At 50.9% G+C, this 13,783-nt stretch overlaps 1 protein-coding gene across 2 annotated transcripts in view; it reads right to left on the reverse strand.

Moving 5' to 3' along the window:
* The window catches only part of ZNF592 (zinc finger protein 592), a 33,944-nt gene extending 27,180 nt beyond the window's left edge, over positions 1 to 6,764 (reverse strand). The window contains exons 1-2 of one of the 2 annotated variants that reach the window (XM_088538235.1): positions 6,746 to 6,764; positions 1,059 to 3,403 (exon numbers count right to left, since the gene is read on the reverse strand). In XM_088538235.1, the coding sequence (XP_088394361.1) occupies positions 1,059 to 3,395 (2,337 nt within the window). In that variant the 5' untranslated portion in view covers positions 3,396 to 3,403; positions 6,746 to 6,764. Of the gene's footprint in view, positions 1 to 1,058; positions 3,404 to 5,758; positions 5,885 to 6,745 lie in introns of those variants that run through there. The other variant, XM_088538234.1, reaches the window with a different exon arrangement.
* Positions 6,765 to 13,783: the final 7,019 nt, after the last annotated feature.

The raw sequence follows: 13,783 nt of genomic DNA on the forward strand, positions 1-13,783 counted from the left end.
ATTACATGGCCATGACAATCCCTCCCAACCTTCCATTTTTCAAAAAAATAATTCAGGCATAATCCATTTTTTGCTGATGATGAATTTAAGAGGAAGATGAAGTGCCTAAACAGGACCACAGCGTGCCCACGTTAGTGACCTCAATATTCTTATTATCCATTTAACTAGAAAAGGGATTTGAAGCGTGGGACTGCTAAGATGGCCAGGATAGAGACCAGCAGCCACATCCCTAGGAAGTCTCACACTGGCATAGAGCTCTTACTCATGTTGCTCAAGCAGGAGATCCCACTAGGAATCTGCCAACTCTACCAGCAGCCAGAGGGATGCGGAAAGTTTTATTTCATCTAAAGAGATAAGCAGAAATCAACCTTATATTCTTTTATATTCAGAAGGTATTAGCCATACCCTCTAAAAATAAATAAACGAAAAGCCCACCAAGCCTGTGGTCTGCAGACTCCACACTGTGCCAGAACACCAGCACCCCGACATGTACCACGCTGCTGGTCTTTCCCACAGTCACATCCCACTCCTTTACCAGGATGAAAATAAAAGCAGCTCTCAAAGTCCAGTTACATAGAAGATTTTGGCGTAAGTTCTACAGAATATGAAATTACGTCAGATTTTCTCTAACCAAGTTTAGAGTACAAAAGTCTGTAAGGTGCCACTCTGCCGGTCTTGCCCTACAGTGCTCTTCCACACCTCATCCAAACGATTCTCCATCTCCAACATCAACTTCCTTTAATGCCCATGGATCTCCATAGTCCTTACCACACACCCCCACAACTAAAGACCCTCGTTTTGTTCTCAAAATGTAGGAAGAAGGTAAGAAAGAGATAAACAGAAGAAGATAAGCACTGTGTGCTCTTCTCAGATGTGCATGGAGACCACTATGACTGGGCGCACTGGCCTCAGTGCATGTATCCAGAATCTCCCCCACAAGCAGCTTTCTAGACAAAGCAACTCGCTTGCCATTACAACATCCGTTTGATTCCTGGAGGACAATAGGCTAAACCTAACCCCAGAGTGATTTAATTAGTTATATTAAAATAACAACTTACCAGCCTCTCATTATCTTCTGAGGTTCTCTGGTAATGTGCCGCTAAAGCAATGTAATCTTGCGTCTGCTTGTTACATTCAAGACACTTAAGTCCATGCCGCGTTAGTCTCAACGGGTCCGTAAAGAGAGGCAAGGCTGGTTGGGTGTTAGAAGAAATTCCTACGCCGCTTCCTGAAACAGCATTGGGCTTACGCGAAGGAGAGGGGAAGTGCAAACTCTGAGGAGCCAAAGACACTGAAGAGCTCGTAGGAGAGGGTGAGAACATTTGGTCTACAGAAATGGGTTTCATTAGCAGCTGGGAACACTGCATGATAAATCCTTTGCTCTTATGGTCTCTTGCATGTTTGAGCAAGCTACACTTATTAAAAAAAAGTAGCATAGTTGAACACTGAGTGCACATGACCTCGATATGAACACTTCGCCTGCTATAGTGCTGAGTTAGGCTTTTCTCTAAGGCAAAGGAATCCCCACATTCCAGGCAGCAGTACCCAGAAGCAGGTAAATTAATACTGGTGTCGGGTGGAGGGCTAAGGTTTGGGGTGTATATTGGCACCGGATTGGCACTGTGCAGCACTTTATTAAACGCTTCCACGACGACAGGGGCAGCTTTCTTCACTTGATGCACCAGCGGCACCGACATCTGTGTCAGCTGCGTTTGACTTCGCCTCTGCGCGGATGACTTTGCGGTGACAGAAGCAGCAACGCTGTGCGGAACTAAGTTGAGGTTTGCCAAGTGCACAGCTTTAGGAAGGAGACTGGAGCTGGCCGCGCTGGACGGCTGCACCACGATGCCCTGCTGCTGCCGCTTGTTCAGCTGCTGCCCCACGATACCCACTTTTATGGCACCACTGCTGCAGTTTGCCAGTGGAGATAGTGACACCGCAGACACATTATTTGTGGCAATGTCTGTCTTCATGCCATCCAAGTAAGGACTTGCTACATTTGAGAGCTGGATGGCCACAGCCGCCCCGTTTTTGGTGGAATTCTTGCTAGTCTCACTTTCCATTGCTGCACTAGTGTCAGGGGAAGGTAAAGACTTGATAAATTCTTCAGCAGATGAGGTTTCCATGGGCGATCCTTCATAGGATTTGCCCAGTTCATCGTTTTCTGGCAAAATTCTAGTCACAGTCCTTTTAATTTCACCAGAGGACGTCTTGATGGTCTTTATCCTAACTTTGGGAATAGCTGGCGGAGAGCCTGCTGCCATGGAAGGAGAGCCCTTCCCACTGCTGTCGCTGCACACACTTCGAGGACTCTCGGGCTGCTTGCTGACCTTCCTTACCACCTCCAAGGGGCTTCGCGGACTCTTTGGCGACTTCGGCATTTTTGGACTCCCCTTCGTTCCATCTTTAAAAGGACCGGAAGGGTCTTTCGTAAGACTCAGCTGGTCACCTTTTGGAATACACGCAACTTTTTTGGCCTGAAGAGCTACTAACGCAGCCACGCAGGACGACAACTTTGAATGAGTTGGCTTTAACCTCTGGCGAGGTGGTACCGATGAAGATACGTTCAGCTCAGGCACAGAGCCTTTACTTCCTCCTAAATTACTGTGAGGGAGGTCGCCGAACACCAAGCCTTCTCCAAGAAAGCTATTGGTATCTACCAAGTCCTTGCTTGCGTCCACAAACCTTTCTGTTGCTTTGTCTTGTTCTCTTCTGCTCATTTCCAGCCTACTTTCTGGCTGGCAGTGAATTTCCATCTTTTGTTCCTTTTTACAATACTGATCAAACATGCTTAATTCTGGCTCCGGTACTTTCCTAAAATGGTCTAGTACTGAAGCTCCTGTTGGAATATACATTGATGGTGGTGGAAAATACGGACTTTGGGCATGTTTTGGTTTCTCACCAATACTGTTCTCTTTGAATGCATCCTCTGGTTCAGGGCTGGAAATAGGGCTAAACTGACTAAATGTTGGTAAAGGCTCTGACTTGGACTGGTCCAGTTTTTCAGAGTAACTTCTTGAGCTATCACCATTAATAAAAGTTGACTCAAATTTCCCATAATTATGCACTAAAGTGTGAGCCTCTGATGGCAGCTCAGAGCCACGAAACCCATTGTGTAACAGACCAGTCCCGAGGTGATTCCCGTCCTTTTCTGCTTCAAAGGACTCTTGACGACTCGTGTTCTTTACAATAACACTCACGACAGGAGCATCAGAGGGAGGCAGGGAGTGGGACAAGGACACGTTTTCATCTATGCAGATTCCTGCCGATTTCAGGTGATTCTCATTCTCCTCTCCCGCTGATGGAATGGTCTCCTTGGCATCAAGGCTAGTCGGATCGGGGATGTCAAAAGCAGCCAGGAGGTCATCAAAGTCTGGGGTTTTCATGTCCCCCATGATGAAAGCTACAATTGAAAGCAAAATACTTTGTCAGGTATAATTCCCCCAAAGACCTGTTTGCATAAACATCTTACGTGACAAAAAACACAACTACCCAAAATACTAAAGCTGCAGGGTACCAAAGCTAGGAACATCTGCTTGCAGTTACCTCAACTTCCATTTTAACTATTCTGAGACTGGCTGTCCACGCACAAAAACATTAGCTGTGCAGTGCCCAGCTTTTTCAACACCACCTGCTTGGCAGCAAAGCCTCCGGGCCAAAGCAAGCTCTCCAGGGGAGGGTCACACCACACTGGTTGCTCCAGGCCCACTTTGGGTGGCATCAGCCTGAGCTGCTGACAAGCCATTTTCACCTGACCCGAGTGCAAGAGGGGGAGGTTCTCAAGAATTTTGGTTCTCAACTTGTGTTTTTGCTTCTCAGTCTTCTGCTATGCTGTTTTGCAGGACATCAGAAGACAGGACTTTCTCCTGCATACCAATGGTATCAATTTTAAACACAGAGTCTTTCCCATAACCCATCACTAGGCCCAAATGGCCCCAATACAGTGCCTGATTGTACCTGAATCATAATAAAAATGATATTCCCAGCTAGTTCTCTCTCTAAGGGAAGTAGAGACCCAAGCCGTAGCCACAGAGCCCTGCTAAGGAAATGATCAAGCTTTGATGAGATGCACAACGAAAACTTTGATAACAAAGAGTTATTGAAACATCTGTGTCATGCAAGGGATTCTGTTTTTCCTCCTACACCATTAAATCAAAATGGCTTAAAGTTGGTGCTATATATAGACTTTCTGAATATTTAATAAGCCATTTTTTAAGGCATTTCACTGAAACCCCAAATTTGCATGAGCTGAGGAAAAAATAAAATAAAGAAGACACCCAGAGTGTGTCAACCAAGCTAAGCAGAGCACCAGCTCCTACTTGGAGCCGATCCGGTGTGCACAGGTGCTGCTGGAGCCAGCAGCAAAGCAGGGAGAGACAGGGGCAGCAAGTGCTCCAAAGGACAAGCCCCGGAGCTGTCGCTTTGCTTAATCTACTGCAAAACACTCGGTGGAGATTTACTTGGCTTAAGAGCAGCTCGCTGTGCTTCATCTTAAACTTGTTCTTAAATTAAACCACAAATATGAATGTCCGTGGAGGGCTCTGCAATCATTTACAATTAGACCCCTCGGCAAGGTAGGGCAGCTTTGCATTTAGTTAAGTCTCTGGAAGCCTGGAAGATTATCCGTATGCTTCATATCACCAGCAGTTGATAATGAGTCCAGAAACAGCCCAGATTAGAGCAGCTGGCAAAGAGTGTGGAGCTGAAACTTGCCTTTCCTTTGGGTGGGAGAACTTGTGCCAGTTGGGAGCGAGAACTAGGCATCATTCAGCTCCTGAAGTTTCTGGCACGCGCAAATCCTTACGCGAGGAAGACATTTCACTCCTTAACTTGGAATGCCCAAGTGCTACATACAGAAAAATAAGCTTGCCAATCAGTTATAAAAATCTTTTTTGGCCCTTCCCTTCTCACTCCCAAATACGCATCCGCACCTTTGGGTGCTGTAGTACTTTAAAACATAAGAAGAAATGTGAGGTTATGTGGAGCATTACAAAATAATGCTTTTCTTGGGAGAACTCCCATGTTTTCAGAAAATTTTGCCTACGTCTCCAAGTCCTATAAAAGACTAGTTTATGTTCTTTGCTATTACAAGAGGGAACACAGGTCTCTACCCAAGTGTTTCTTGACAAAATTACTTTTTAAGCTTGTGGTACGCAAAGCTGCAATTTCTCAAAATAAAGCAAATTGGACTCAGGTTCTGGAAAAGACTAAGTCGATACCTTGTCGACAGAAGAGATTTTTTTAAATGACACAAATTTAACATTTTGCCTAGACACCCAGGGCTTCTTTCTGATCTTTGACAATAAGGAAAAAGGGTTATAATTATGTATCTAGAAGAAATCCACCAAAACCTTCCGCAGACTAGCCCACGAGGGAAGCACAAGCAGCCCTCCTTACATAACGCAAGTCCTTGGCGCTCTAGTTGGTTCAAAGCGAAGTTATGAAGGTGAATTTTCCTCTACATGCACATACGAATACAGAGGTTGAGATTTGCAAAGCAATAGGTGAAAGGCAGGTCAATGAAATAAGCCAAGAGCAAGGACTTATGGAGCGAGATGCATGTACTTAAGAGCGCAAAAATGACGTGTTTCTAGCGGAGGCCTGAAACCTAGAACTCTCCAGCTGTTGCAGAGAAATTTTGGATTTGTTCCTGGCAGTCCAAAAAGCACCAGGGCCTTCCACATCGGCCAAATTTCCAGACTCCACGTTCAGCTATGGGTGAGACGAGACGGGCTTCTCGTAGGTGCCTCCGACAAACCTTTTGTCCACAGCGCTATTCCCGCGCGCTTCCCGAGCTCTGCAAGGGCTCCTTGGCAGATTTTGAACCCCCGGGGGACATGCTTGCTGGAGGAAAGAGCTCAAGGATGACACCTCATATTAAAGCATGGAAATACAGTTATACCAAGGTAAGCACCTTAAAAACGGAATAAAAATAGAAGTGCTTCTGAATCTGCAGAACAGCAGCAACAACAGGAAAGAAAGTGCCAAGAGTGGCTCTCTGGGCATGGAGAAATCACAGTTTTTAGAAAAGGGCTGCGGGAAGGAGGCCTGCTGGCCGGGGGAGCACACGGGGAGCGGATGGGACGCAGCGGCGAGGTCAGCCGGCACCAAGCGGTGCCAGGGCCGGGAGCCGAGGGCAGCGGCAGCTCGGGGAGGTCCCGGTTGGAGCGGGCCCGGAGGAGGGGCAGGAGCCGCGGGCTCCACCGGCGGGGCCGGGGGCCGCGCTGCAGCTCGCGCCCCGCGTCCAACTTTTCGCCCCGCAGGAATGCGCCGCATTCCAGAGCGGCCCGCGGGGCTCCGGGGGGGCGAGACGCCGCCGCCGCCGCCCCCCGCCGCCGCCAGGCCCGAGCGCGGCCGCTGCCTCCGCGCGGCTCCGCGGGCCGCTCCGCGCGGGGCGCCGCGCACAATGGGGGCGCCGCTGTCAGCCCGCCCGCACGTGCCCGCCCCGCGCCACTGAAGTTTGTCGCGGGCGGGAGGAGCGGAGCGGGACGCAGCGCTAGGCCGGGCCGCCCCGCGCCCGCCCCGGCCGCGGCGCCCGGGCTCCGCCGGCGGCGCAGCGCAGCGCAGCGGGGCGCCCCGGAAGAAGCGGCGCCCGCGGGCGGGCGGGCGCGCAGGGCTCCGGCTGCCGGCGACGGGGCCGCCCTGCCCGCGGGGCGGCAGCACCCGCCCGGCCGGGAGGAGGGAGGACAGCGGGAAGGAGGGAGGGAGGGCGAGCGGCAGGGGCGGACCCGCGCCCGGCACTCACCCGCGCCGGCGGCTCCTCGGCGGGCCCCGCCGCCGCCCGGGCCCCGCACAGGCCTCACCCCGCACCGGCCACCAACGGCCGCAACATGGCGGCGGCGGCGGCGGGCGGGGCCGAGGGCGGGGCGGGGGCACCGCGGACCGCCCCCCCAGCCCCCCCCCGCGCCGCCGCCGCCGCCGCCGCCGCTCCGGGCCCGGCGGCGGGAGCCGCGGCCTGGCGGGGGCGGCGGGAAATGGCGGCGGCGCCGCGCGGGGTCCGGGCGCCTCGGGAGGGCTCCAGGCCGCCTTCCCGCCTCCCCCCTTTAGCTGGGGCTTAACGGATTGAGAAGAAAAGGGAGTCACGCGGGGAAAGGCGCTGCACGGCGCGGCTCCCGCCGGTGTTTTTAGCGGGTGTCTCCCTAAAAAAACGCGCTCTCGGAGTGGGAGTTGGGCACTAAAAAGGCATCCGGCATTTCTTGCCCGCTTCACCAAGGGACGCCCTGGTCTGATGCGTGGCCGCAAGGAACGTCCCAGCTGGGACATGAAACAAAGCAGGACGCTGAGCCCATCGGAACCCTCCACGGGGGACACGCGGAGCGGGTCCCGCCGCGGGTCACGGTGCTGCGGGCCCAGCGGACGCGTTTGCGCCCAGCGCACCGTGATGGAGGCCCCGGCGCTCGCGCCGCCGCGGCTGTCAGTCCTGCGGGCCGCGAGCACCTTGCTGCTGCCAGGACGAGGTGTTGCAGGGAGTTACCGTGAGCGGCTTTTGCAAAACTTTTGGCGTGGCAAAACTGTAATTAATGTTTTAGAAACTCCGGGGAAGGTTTATTATTGGCAGGGTGAGAATGAATCCCCAGATGCAAACATTCCTCCGAGATAACAGCGTAGCCTTGGGCGTCAGCTCCGTGCACACGCGCCCGTCGGTGCAGCTCGGGTTGGCATAGGTAATTCTGCAGATGTCATCTGGATACATGGAAAACCATCGGCACCTCTTTCTCAGACATGGAAAACCAGCCATTCTCCCTGACCATAAAGGTCCTCTGTGTTTCCCCCCACTGAGTTTCCCCCTCTTTTTGTTTCTTGATGTACATGTGGAAAAATCCCCTGTCTATTTGTTTTACCGCCACGGAGTCACCACAAGCATGGAGGAAACCTGCTCTTACTCCGCATCCATGCCCACATCAGCATCCATGGAGCTTGCGATAGGGGAGATCTCACCTTTAAACCCTTCATCGAACCCAATGAACCAAAGGGACTGTGTCGTCACGAGGGGGTGAAAAGGAATAAGATTGGTAATTTGGCAAATGCTTATTAGAGAAGAGCTGTTTCTCGATGCGCTGTTCTTGGGATCTCTGTTTATGGGAGTCAGGAACATGAGTAAGTTGTCACCAAAGGGTCCCACAAAGGCAACAGACGAGTTTCCCCTCTTGGCTTCTGCTTGTGTGATAGCAATCTCGTTTCACTGCTTGGTAGAAAACTGCGAAGGTAACTCGCAGACAGACAGGCATGCTGGAAACGTACCGGCTGTGGCAGAGCACAGACACGCTCCGAAGCCCGGGCGAGCAGGGTCCCTTGCACAATCCTCTGAGCTAACAGCAAAGGCCATGCGAAGCCCCGCACTTTGGCTTCTCGCACCCGGCACTGATGCAACTGCGAAAGGGGGGGCTCTACATCTGCTCAGGGCTGCTGAAAAGGGCTAAAATGAGCCCTTTCTCATCGAGCTGTTTTCAGCTGGGCTCAGTTCCACCCTCGGGTTCCTGGTGCAGCCGCAGGCGAGTGAATTGCGGCACGCAGCTGCGGCAGGAGGAACTTCCCAGGCTGGTTCTGTTGCTGACGCAACATTTCGGGTGACTGCAGCCCCGCGGCTCAGCCTCAGGGCTGGAGACACTGTGGTTTCTCCATACGTTTCCCAGGGTGACGGTGCTGGCTTAAGCTGTCCTTGCCGTTGTGCCCTCAGTTGCACTGTGCAGCTGCAGCGGGACTGCTCTGCGATCCAGAGAACTGATCCCCATTCAAAATTCCTCCTTGGGGGAAAAAAGTCAGTATCACCAGTTCCCTCGTCTGCTCACGCATAGTGCAACCAGGACCTGCGTAGTGGGCACAACTGAGGTAGGGGGTAGTTGGCTCTTGGGTGGGTGCCAGCCAGAGGGAGGGCCCTTGGGGTAGGAATATCAGTGACAGCCGGTCACCAAAACAAGGTCCCTGTCACTCCTGGAGGCCTTCCTGAACTTTGCTCGGTAGTCAAAAATCAAAGCTCAGGAAGACAGCAAGCGGAATGTGGAGAAGCTGAAAGAAGAGCCGCTTGGTAGTAGCCATTATTTGGTGCCGTGGTTTGGCCAACACAGCTGGACCAACCTGTGCTGTGACCCCAGCCTGGGGTTTCTGCCCAAAGACACATCTTCAATGATTTTCTCCAATGAAACATAAGAGTGAAAAGATTGCATCAAACAGCAACCCCAGAAACCAACAATCTGCCCTCTCACTCCGTCCTCACCCTCTTGAGACACCTGGAGAAATGGATCTGTTGTGGTAGCACAGGTTGTGCCCACACGTTACGAGAGCCTTCCATGGTCCTAAACTCCTGGGTTTTTTTTCCCCTGCAAGACAGTTGTATGGAGAGGACAATGACCATGGCAGGTGGAAGTCAGGCAAGAAAGAAGAGTGAGTAGGCAAGAAACTCATGTCACATGAAAATCATTTCACATACCAGGCAGATAGTTTTAGGAGAATGTGTGACTGTGTTCCCAGGGTCAAAAGAGGCTTACGTGCAATGTAGCCACAAAAATGTGCATTGGCTTTTTCACTTCTGTGCAAAGGCATTGATAATCCTAATACTGCGAGTCCGACACGTTTGGCATCATCCAGCAGCTGGAGGGTATTCGTATTTAAAAAGAATAAAACTAAAATCATGTGCAGAACCTAATTGTGGAGCTACAGCAAGAATAAAAAATGTCTCAAGTCAGGCTACTCTTAGCACTAAAATCAAACCTACTCTGCCCCCCTAGACACATTCTTTTAACACAAGACAGCATCTGCAAGAGGGAAGCAGCAGGTACTCTGACTTTGTTTGGCTTGGAAATACAGCGTTTGGGTGCCCATCCCCACTTAAACTGCCCTTTCCCCCCTTGCCTGTACGTCCTTGGGCACCCGTCCCGTGCTTGTTTGTGTTGAAAGGAGCCTCGGTTCTCACCCAGGTGCTTGCGGGCGTCTTGCTGTGCTCTGGGAAGGTCGCTGGGAGGCTGCTGGGCACCCGAGTGGTTTACCAGGCCGTTGCGCCGCGCGTGAGCTGCTTCCGTGGTGGCTTCGTCCCACAGCGTGAGCTGAGTGTCGCAACCCGTTTTGAAGTTGTAGCCAACGTGAGACTTTGCTTTGTAGCTAGGGACAGAAGTAAGAGAGTTTTTAACGGTGCTACGCAACGTGCACGGCCTTTTCTTTTCAATTGCTGCTGTGTCCCAAGCATCCCCCGGCTGAGGTGGAAGTCTTCCGTGTTTGATCTCCACCCGGTGATAAGTTGCTCTTTCTACTCACCTTCCAACCTCCCCTGGAAAGAATTGCCAAAATTCAGCGGATTTTTATTTTTAAAATAGTTTGGGACTGTTCCTTCTTTCAGGGTAAGAGTCGGAAAACACAGCTAAACCTTTAAATGGGAAAAGTATAGGTGTGAAATTGGTTTAGCTATGAAAGCTCATAGTCATACCAGTGTGGGCTGCTTGCTTTCCCAGCATTTTCTTGACGTAATTTTCATTATACTACGAAGTGTTAAATTGCCAAAATTTTTGTCAGACTGTGGAGCATCAAGTGGCCACGCAACTGAGCTAACTCTATTAAGCTCCCCCAGGAAAGCCCACAATTTTACCGCTAAGTCATGCTGACTCTCAGGGCAACGGAGCCAAAACTCGGTGCTTGACCGTGCTTCCTGGGAACCCGGCCAGCTCTGGGTCACCCTTTCACAACAGCAGGACGGCTGTGAAGTCCCGTGGAATCGTAGAATGCAGTTTGGCTTGTAAATTTGCATTGCAGCCTGTTCTTTCATGATGGGATGACCCAGCGTGTCCCTCTGGGCCCCTGTCTCTACTCTCCCTGAAGATATCTCGCTTCCACTTGCCTGCTAGCCTAAGGAAAGATCAACTTGGAAAAAAAAAAGGTAGATGTTCACCCCCTTTTGGGTTTAGATAGCAATGAGCGCCTTCATCCGCGTATCTCATATTAATTCACGTGCAGGTCCTTGTTCACCCCGCGCTCGTTCTGCGGTGCAGCATCCCTCGCCTCCCTCCTCGCGCCTCTGCTCGTGCTTCCTGGCTCACTGCCTGCCTCCAGCTCCTGCTTTGGCACCGCCTGCCCTCAGCTGCGGGACGGGCAGAGCGGTTTCAGCGTGGGGCAGCCAATATCCATGTTGCAGAGCATTTCGCTGCCGCCCCACAGGCCTTGTTGAGGAGAAGCTGGAGGAACAAATGTCTACCAAGCAGCGGTAATTACACCCGTGGAGAGGCCACAGCCTTCAGCAACGCCTCTCATTGCTGCCGCTCCTGAGAAGCAGTTTGGGATGCAAAATCAATTTCCTAATCGTTAATCTTTGCTTGCCAATAAATTTCTCTCCCTTCTTCTCCAGACCTTTGGCTTTGTGATCCCTAGAGATGGAGAGAGAGAGAGACCTTGGGAAATTATATATGATGCCTTGGCTTTCTCTCTCACCTTGCTTTCTCCTTAAATTCCAACCTGGCTTTAGCTGGTGCTGTGTCCCCGAGGCTTTGGCTGCATTAGCAGATAGACTGAGTGGGCAGAATTGCTCTCCACTCTGCCTCTGATAATGTTGTCTTCACACTCATATTTCCCTGGGGAAAAAAAAAAAAAAAAAAAAGAAAAGCCACAGCCTGAACACACAGTCGGGGTCCAAACAAGAAATCACAGCCTGCATGCTAACACGGGAACCGCACTTTGCTCAGTCTATCCAACTCCCAAACCTTTTTCATTGGGAAAGGGCTGGGAAGCAGCGGGTTTTTGGGTTTGCACCCATTGGCAAGTATGGTCAAAACATCAGCAATATGTAGGAGGGTTCTGGCACCAAAAGATATTGGCTTCCTTTTCATTTTGTTTAACAGCAGAAACCACCTTCTTCAATGACTGGTTGATAAAGATGATTGGAGTGTGGAGAAGAGAAATAGTAGCACAGAGAATCAGTGTAAATAAAGGAAGCAACAAGGCAGAATGTTTTTGTCTTCAGTACAAGCTTTGGCAGTAACATAAAGAAAGATGGGAAATTATATGGGGTGGTGACAAAATGGGTTTTTCAGAAAGAAGAATGTAGGATATTTTTAATAGAGAAAATTCTTCTTATCCCTTAAAAGCACTAAGGACTGTGATGATAAGAAAGCACTGTACTAGCATAGTCAAAAGCCCTCTGGAAATGAAGTTTTCCACCACAGGTCTCCTTTCACGCTCTTCACTGTGCACATTAGAGTATTTCCATGTTCTTCTTTATCCGCTAGGCATTCACTGGGCCATCAGTTATGCTGTGCTGTCATTCGGGATGCTGAGCGACGGGCTGTGGTTGCTCTGACGTGTCAGTGTAAGACATTTAAGTACAGGACAAACAAATGTTTCTGGCCTTCAAGAAACAATTTTCCAAAGGTTGAACTCCTCTTGACTCATGCCAGCGGAGCAGAGCACTGTGCTAAGCACATTGCAGCCTACCTGGGAACATAAGTGTTTCCTGGAAGAGAAAATCATGGAGGGGAGCCAGGAAGGAATGACTGCCCTTGGACTGCTGGATGAAAAATCCTCCCCCAACGAAAGGGCCCTGCAGGGTTGGTTAAAGCGTTGCTGAAGCCAAGGATACAATTAAACGGAGTGAAATTACAAATCTGCAGTTTTAGGGGAAGAGTGACACAAGCAATAAAGGGATATGCCTTTTGAGGAGGTGGCAGATCTTCTGAAGTATCTTACCCCGTCGCGTTGCTAGATGTGAAGTACTGGGCTCCAGCAGTTTCTAGTGAACATCTCTTCCATTCCTGTATCCCCTTTTCGCAGGTTAGCACCTCCCAAGCTGGGCATCAGCATGTTGCACTCTCACACCACTGCTATCACTATTGCTGCCTCCAATACTCCAACTTTAAGGCCCTTCTCAGACAGAGGGTTTAATCGAATACAGTCCACATTAGTGACCAGCACCCTGGTGGCAATAATAGAGAGGTTTTTTAGCCAGTCTTCATGAATGGCTTCTTTCTCAGCTGGGCCAGCAGGCAGGGAAAGGCCATAGGGCCAAATGAGAGTCCCTCCTGCTTAACGACCCAGGATAGAGGCCTACTGGGGGTGCCTCTACGAGTTCTGTGTCAAGTGGATCCTCAAATGAGTGGGGTACTGCAGGAAAGGAGGCTGCTATTCCCTCTCCTAGTGTCAGAAATGCGCTCAGAGCAGTGCTGCGGGTCCGGAGTGGATGGTGGTCACGCTTCAGACCTAGCTGTCTGTGGTTCTCTTCAGCCATCCCTGGCCTTCCCAGGAGAGGGAGCAGAAACGTTGCTCTACAGCCAGGCCGAGACTGATTTTGGAACCAGGCTTTGCAGAATCAGGGCCAGCAAGGAGGGACACACGTCCTACGAGGACTTCAGGATCATCTGCTGTGCTCTGTCTGCTGACCCTGAATATCTGAGGTTTTTTTTTTTTTTTTTTTTTTTTTTGAGGCCTTTTGATCCAGCCACCTAAACTGCCTTAAGGAAACCTCCATAGCTTGCAGACATGCTGAGGGTTTATGTTGCATTTGCTGATTTCCAGGTGAAGGAGCTGAAGTGGCTCAACTGGGCTAATGTCAGACAGAAGAGGAATAAATAGGCCTTTGCGTTGCCTCACCAAGTGATAAGTACCCATCACTTGAGGTACTTCAGAGCCTGGCAGACAAAGCATGAAGACCACTTTGAGGGATCAATCTTGTTGTGCCTTTCAAGAATCTTCTCTTCTGCTTTTCCTCCCAGCTCATACTTTTCAGTACGCTGCTCATTCTTGGTGTTCTCTGTTGCACCATCAGCAGGATGATCCCAGTTCAGTGCCAAGACTGGACCCGCCAGATGAA

Source organism: Tinamus guttatus, unplaced genomic scaffold (assembly GCF_059628265.1).
Source record: "Tinamus guttatus ecotype Peru unplaced genomic scaffold, ASM5962826v1 Tinamus_guttatus_pri_ptg000942l, whole genome shotgun sequence".
NCBI lineage: Eukaryota > Metazoa > Chordata > Aves > Tinamiformes > Tinamidae > Tinamus > Tinamus guttatus.